Source organism: Nanorana parkeri, unplaced genomic scaffold, assembly GCF_000935625.1.
Source record: "Nanorana parkeri isolate BGI_ZX_2015 unplaced genomic scaffold, ASM93562v1 scaffold553, whole genome shotgun sequence".
Taxonomy (NCBI): domain Eukaryota; kingdom Metazoa; phylum Chordata; class Amphibia; order Anura; family Dicroglossidae; genus Nanorana; species Nanorana parkeri.
This window is the reverse complement of record NW_017306821.1, coordinates 305,639-312,882: the sequence shown is the minus strand read 5'-3', so window position 1 is coordinate 312,882 and position 7,244 is coordinate 305,639. Positions and strand designations below refer to the sequence as shown.

General features: G+C 42.0%; 1 protein-coding gene across 1 annotated transcript; it reads right to left on the bottom strand.

The window, feature by feature from the left end:
* Positions 1 to 232: 232 nt before the first annotated feature.
* EXTL2 (exostosin like glycosyltransferase 2) lies at positions 233 to 3,284 on the bottom strand. The gene is made up of 4 exons (XM_018561968.1): positions 3,247 to 3,284; positions 2,678 to 3,087; positions 1,434 to 1,504; positions 233 to 788 (listed from the first exon to the last, which is right to left on the bottom strand). Exons 1-4 carry the CDS (start codon positions 3,249 to 3,251, stop codon positions 300 to 302), a joined length of 975 nt encoding a protein of 324 aa, XP_018417470.1. The 5' UTR covers positions 3,252 to 3,284; the 3' UTR covers positions 233 to 299.
* Between the last annotated feature and the right edge of the window lie 3,960 nt (positions 3,285 to 7,244).

Below are 7,244 nucleotides of genomic sequence, written 5' to 3'. Positions count from 1 at the left end.
CAAAGAGCCAGTGTGACAGCCAGGCAACTAACATTTTCAGGTTAAGATCAATAACCACAGTAGTTGGTTGATAGATCTATAGAAATGTTCACAGTTGAAATTCCTTCTTGTAAAAACGACCTGATCAAGATAACAGACAAAATTAACAAACACACATTTTTAACACAGTACAGTACATTGTTTTCTAAGGTGATCCAATAAATGGATCTACACTATCATAATGAGACCTCGGATTCTGATTAGTCACTGGTGTAAACTTCAAATGACAGCCTTGGACACGATTAGGCCTTCACTCTTCATCATTTAGATTTGTGATTGGCATAGTTTGGGAAACCAAACTGGGAGATCATTATATTGGAATATTTCAGGGGCATCTTCCCATAGATGCCCACCAACTTGTTGAGACAAAAGGAGCGCTGCAGGAGGTGTTCTGGCCGATGCCACATCCCTGTGTAGCCACTTGCTGCATCCTTCTCCAAGTTTCTCATATCTATTGGTTTTACCAGCACACCAGAAGCTTTTCCTGTATAATTTGACACCAAGAAGTTGATTGCAATATCATCACAGTTCTGGGTCTGGTCAATCATGTGATGGATTGAGCTGGGTTGATCCTGGAAGAGCTTCAGGTAGTCTTTGTGAAAAAACGCAGCCCCAATAAGAATCAGGGAGTACATGTTACCAGGCCCAGAGTCCATTGCTTGCAGTTCAAAGCTACCATAGCTGAATATTCCGGAAGGTGAAGTAACATGCTTCCTAGGCACAAAGCCGACAATCTGACTGGGAAATTGCTGGAAAAAGAAACAAATATAAAAATAATGGTTCAAAAAGAAAAAAAAAAATCAGGTCTGGCACGGAAGGAAGGGGGGGTGGAGAGCGACCACCCTACCAGGCCACATGCCCTCGACATAGGGATGGTGCCCCCTGGAAAAGCACCTTGTCCCCATGGTGATGAGGACAAGGGCCTCTTCCCCACAACCTTGGCCCATTGGTTGTGGGGGGTCTGCAGGCAAAGGGACTTACTTGCATCTGGGAGTTTTTCAAAAGTCTTGTGTGTTAATTTACTTTTTATTTAACCCTTTAGTGAATGAGTGGGGGTAACAACTAATCCTTACATAATTCACAAGGGGGGCGACCCAGATGCAAATAAGTCCCCCTGCCCCACAACCACGGGCCAGGATTGTGGGGAAGAGGCCCTTGTCCTCATTTACATCCACGTTATTGAAAAGAAGAGTGGCTTGTCTGCTTAAAAATGAAAGACAGTCTACCAGTAAGTGGCAGACCTGTAACCAGCTATAAAAACTGGGCTTTAGTGAAGTAAATAAATCCTCATCTTTTACAATGGCCATTATGTTTCATTACTGGTATAATATGATCAGCAGAGCTAATGATCTGGGTTGAACAATCACAGTTCAGACATTATTTGTTTTAATTACCTGCCAGACGGAGAATGCAAAGGAGATGTCATATGCACTAAGGATTGTGTCATCATCCATCATTAACACAGCTGAAAGAGACAAACAATTTATGTCCCACATTAATGTAATTCCTCACTGTCAAGCAATAACAGCAGTGTAAACATGGTGTACATCTCAACTCACATTGTGCCCACTTCTAACTGGAGGCTTTTTTTTTCTCCCTTTACACTATTTTATTTATATGAAGCAGTCACTGTGAATGAATCTCACCATGACTGCTTAATAACCAATTTTTTTTTACCTTAATGCATTCTCTGCATTAGGGTAAAAACGGCCCAGCACTTTTTTCCTACCCCCGTCCCCCCCAGTCTCCTACACACTTACCTGTCAGCTGCGCTCGTCCTCCCCGCCCATCCGAAGAGATCCTCCGTTCCCCGAACTTCCGGGTTGCGGGGCGAGTATACTGATGGCAGAGGAGCCATAGGCTTCTTCTGCCATCAACGAGGGAAGTGGCGTGGCCTGCCACAGGGCTGTGTGTGTCTATGGACGCACACACCCACTGCGGAAACGATCGGGGACAAACGCGCACGGGGGCCTCCATTAGAATGGGGCGGGGGAAAGTATGCTGCGGGAAGCCACTAGAAAACAAGGAATTAGGCACTTTTAAGGAGTAAAAGCAACAGCCTCCAGCAAAGCAAAGGAGAAATAAAAAAAAAAAAGTTGGGCTTTAATGTCACTTTAAGAACAGCCAATAATAACCTTAGTGACTGATCCTGACAGCATGTCAGGGTCAGTGTCACTAAAGGTTCTGAGCATTCACAGAATGATCAGGAGCCTGCAACATTGTTTCAGCAAAAGAAACATGTAGCTAAAAAAAGCCAGTATATACCAGCTGTCAAACAGTGACAGCAAGAGTAGTAAATAACGGTCATACAGTGCACGTCTCCCGTCACGAAGGGGTTAAAAAAATAAAAAAAGTTACTTTCCTTAAAGGTTGTTCTATATAGCTCAACTAAAATCAATTTTATTTGGAAACTACCGTTTTAAACCCAGGATAGCATACCATTTGCTCAATTTATTTCAATGGCTGGGGCCGTACTCATTGTGGCCGCCAGAGGAGTTTGGGCCCAGCTATAGGAATGAAAATAGCAAGAGGCACGAAAGCACAGTAGGCCGTGGATGTTTTCAGGTTGTTTTTCTGTAAATGCTGTGCAGTGCCAGCTGAGCCTGGGGCTGAAGGTAAGAAAGAAAATGGCACTTACCTTGGGTTTGTATCTCTGGAAAGTTCTGCAGTCTGTTTCGCATGAGATTAACACTCTCTTTCTTGAAGTAAACAGACACAGGATGGGGTCCAAGACTGTCCCACATCTCCTGTGGCGTGTCTTGCCCCACATTATTCCACACTACAATTATACTGTGGAGCTGGGGCATGGCCTGGTAGTGATTTAACATTTTCAGTAACAAATCAGTTCTGTTAAAGCTCTGCATTATGAGAGTGAAGGAGTCCTGTGAGGAGAGGCTGGAGAAGGATGCTCCCCGTCGAAACCCTAATATAGAATCTTCATGAGCAGCGGGCAGGAGGGCAGCAAGGGCACCAAATAAGAAGAGGAGGAGGACAAGAAAAGCACACACGACACGAAGCATCTTCATCCTCTGGAACCTTCCCATAAATCTGCAGGAAACGTACAAAATGAATAGATCTGAATCTGGAAATGAGTGGGATTGATAAACAAAAAATTAGAAACTAGAGGCGTGTTCAATTACATTAAAGCTGACATAGTTCCAGTGTTAATATTGGAGATAAATACATATATTAAACTATTATGTGTACCTCATATCCAGCAGGTGTCTCTCCTTTTAATAGGAAAACCTCATGACAACTGTAACAGAAAATAAGAATGATTATCACTATATATCAATACCTGTGTTACCACATGATAGATAATATACTATCCTATTATTATATTAAGACAAGCTTGTCTTCTGCCATTGCATCTGGATGGATAGGTACTATGTTATTAGAGCAGGAGTGGCCAGACTCCTCAGGGACATTATAAGACAGAAGAGTGATATTGTTTGGGCTCCAGTGATTAACAGTTGGTGGATGGACACAATCATCATTGTGACCCTAGCGTGCACAGTGAGGTGTCTACTAGATTGTAAGTTCTCATGAGCTGGGCCATCCTAACCCTCTTGTATTGGATTGTATTGCAAATGTACTGTCTCCCTTCATTTTGTAAAGTGCTGTGCAAACGGTTAGTGTTCTATAGATCCTGTAAAATAATAATATTGTTGGCTAAAGCTATCTTCTGCGTGCAAGGGCCCAGGCTGTGTAAAGCTGTAGCAGTTTTTGTCAACCTTGTGATTTGTGTAAAGGTGGTGGGCAGTAAATGTTAACTGAAGAAGTTGGAGGGGGTAAATATGTGAGCTAAAGAAGGTAGTCAATATAAAGACAGATGCAGTTGCCTGTGCTAGTTCTGTGTAAAAATAAATGTAATTAATTTAATATACACTACCTGGCCAAAAAAAGTCACCACTTGGATTTAGCTAAACAAATAGGCGAGAGCCTTCCATTATTACTGCAGTGACTAATATGCTTCATCTGGCAACAAGTTATTTAACCCTAACTGATGCAGTGTGTAGCCTCTTCTTTCTTAAACAACCATTTCAGAAGACATATCCTGTGGTTGTGGAAAAGATGTAACTGTTTCAGAAGGTTCAATTTATTGGCCTGAAAACATCTAATTGCTTAAGAAATGTCTAACGCATTATTAAAACCTGGGACCATAGTGGTGAACCATCATCTTCGAGGAAGCAATGCGGTCAGAAAACAATCTTGAATTATCGGAGATCACAAACTTTTGGTGAAACCGAATCATAAAAATGAACCGTAGAACTCACGAGCTATGTTTAATAGTGTAAGTAAAAGCATTTCCAAACCCACTGTCAGAAACCACCTGCTACTGCGCATGGTCCAGTTTTCAGTACTGCAGGTAAACAGGCACTTGCGCACGCCACAGAACAGCCGGTCAAAATGTCACACAGGAAGTGATTCTGCTTCCTGATGGATCTGCCTATTTAAAGCCTGTCTACCTGACTTCAAGTTGCTGGATTGTCTTCAGCTTCCCCTGTGTTCCCTGTGCTTCTGATTACCTTGCTGACTTTGACTCAGATTGTCCTTGACCTTGTTGATTGCTGCCTGCCCCTGACATCCTGCTTGCCTTCTGAACCTGCCTCTGTCTCCTGCCTTTGTGCCTCGCTGCCCGACTGGATTTGACCCCTGGCTTGTTTGACCACGATCTTGGATCCTGATCTGCACTCCGCTGCCTGCCTGGTTTTGACTACAGCTCAGCCTGACCCGATCCGGTGCCAGAACTCCAGCTTGCACGGTGTGATCACCACTGGCCCCTTTGCCACTCTGACTCTGTTTCCAACTCCAGAGTCTTTGAGACACGAGGCGCAAGGGAAGCCTCCTCCCACATTCAGTCTCCACCCATGTACGTGACACCCACATTGCGAAGAGAACTAAAAGGGATTGGGAAAAACCAACGTTTATCCTTAAGAAAACTACTCATTAGTGAGGCTAATTGGAAAAAAAAAAGGCTTCAATTTGCTATGGAGCATAAAGATTGGGCTCTGGAGCAATTGAAAAAGGTCATGTGGTCTGTCCATCACTCGAACAGGGTAAATCTGTGCTCATCAGGGTAGAAGTGAGGGGATGAAGTGATGTACCCATCAAGCCTAGTGCCAACCCTCCAAGCCTGTGGGGGCAGTATTTGTAGTTATAAATATATATTTATGTGCGTTGAGAAAGGGAATATGTAGAATGCAATCTTCCAGAAATATTCAGGCAACCTCGTTTCTTTTCCAAAGAGTGTTGAGTTTATTGGATCCCAGAAACAGATGAACAGGAATAGTCCAGATTATAGAACGAATAATAATAATAAAAATAAAAGCCCTTTCAGTCTCTTTCTATGTGTATCTAGACCTCAGATGAGAAAGTCTCCATAAGGATACACACTCAATTCACCCAGCATATATGTCCAATCTATAGATGCACCTACGGGTCTCTCTTCACGTCTCCGATTCCCCCTACACACTTTTAATCTCCAAATTCATATACAGTATACTGCCATTCACTAACACGAAAAGGATTTCTGGTTGGCTGGTCTGATGTTCCTCTATCTATTTAACTGAACAGGTTTCTATTGCCAAAATGCTCTACAGCTGTTTTCACTGTGTGCAGTCAACGCCACCCTAAAAATAGTATTATAAGAGGCCCAACTGATCAGGAAGTTTATCACAATAAAAACCTACAGGGATATCCACAAAAGGGTGAAGATTTTGGAGAGGGCAGGAGAAGTGAACAATCTAGGACAACATATCTGAACTAGAAAGTGAGCTGAATTGGAGAATTTTTCCAAATCAGCTATTTTGGCCTAGAATGTTCTTCTCCTGCCTTCTCCTAACTCTTCAGTCTTATGCTAACTAACAGGGTTATTCACAAAAGGGTGAAGTGTGTTGGCATCAGCCAAAATAATTTTTATTCAGCAGCATACATCCACATATACGTCAATCATAACTTACATCAGTGTTATGATCTGGTGTTGCTTCAGTTGGTCAGGTCTAGTTTCAGCAATGTCCCCAAAAAAATGAGGTCAGCTGCCTACCTGAATATACTCAATGACCAGGTTATTCCATCAATGGATTTTTTCTTCCCTGATGGCACCGGCATATTCCAAGATGACAATGCCAGGATTCATTGGGCTCTTATTGTGAAAGAGTGGTTCGGGGAGCATGAGATATCATTCTCACACATGGATCATTGGCCACCACAGAGTCCAGACCTGAACCCCATTGAGAATATTTGGGATGTGCTGGAGAAGACTTTACGCAGTGGTCCAACTCTCCCATCATCACTACAAGATCTTGGTGAAAAATGAATGCAACTCTGGATTTAAATAAATGTTGTAACATTTCAGAAGTTTATCAAAGCGATGCCACGGCGAATGTTGCTGTAAATAAAGCAAACCGCGATCCAACAAAATATTAGAGTGTGTGGCTCTTTTTTTTGGCCAGACAGTTGAAATACATAGCGGAGCAAATGTTGTATATTTAAATCTGTTTGTAGGTCAGTCTTAATAACATCATAGTAAACCATTGTATTTTTATATCTAATAAATAGTGCATGTGTTCCTTTATCTGCTGCAGAAAATGCTTAACTAGATTTGAATCTACAAGTGGCTTTTTCTGGTTCTCTTAAAGCGGACCTTTACCCAGATCTTTAAAATAGCAACAAACACACCTTTAGAAATGTTTAGTAATGACAATCTACACACACATACTTCTAGATAAATGCAGGCTTCGTATTCTATGCATACCTTATTTCTCTTTTCTTCCCCAGTCTTCCGACAGTGGCCATGTTTACTAAGGGCAGGTTACTAGCTCTCCTATTACTTCCTGGAACTCTGGCACATGTGACTAGGACATGTGACCATGCACATCACCTGGAGGAAAATGCCTTTCCCTGAGATCTCATGAGATTACAGATGAGATTTCCCAGCAATGCTCTGCTGATGTAACCTTCACAGGATGCAACGCTGTGGCACATTACATAATTTGTGCCAGAACTGGACCAGGAAGTAGATGAGCTCTATTTGTAAGTAAATGAATCACGTTCATTAAAAAGTTTGTTTAACTAATGAATATAAGATGATTTTAAATCAGCATGCAGAGCTTTTAGTAAAAGGTGTCACTTTAAGAGATTCACTTGATGATTATACAAATTATATAGACAGCAACAACAGATTTAACGTACCAAGAAAATTT

Excerpts from the sequence above, each read along its gene's own strand:
- EXTL2 (XM_018561968.1), bottom strand. Across the intron at positions 1,505-2,677 it reads TCCAGAGATACAAACCCAAG|CTGTGTTAATGATGGATGAT; the intron begins GTAAGTGCCATT and ends TGTCTCTTTCAG. Across the intron at positions 789-1,433 it reads TTGCATTCTCCGTCTGGCAG|CAATTTCCCAGTCAGATTGT; the intron begins GTAATTAAAACA and ends TTCTTTTTCCAG.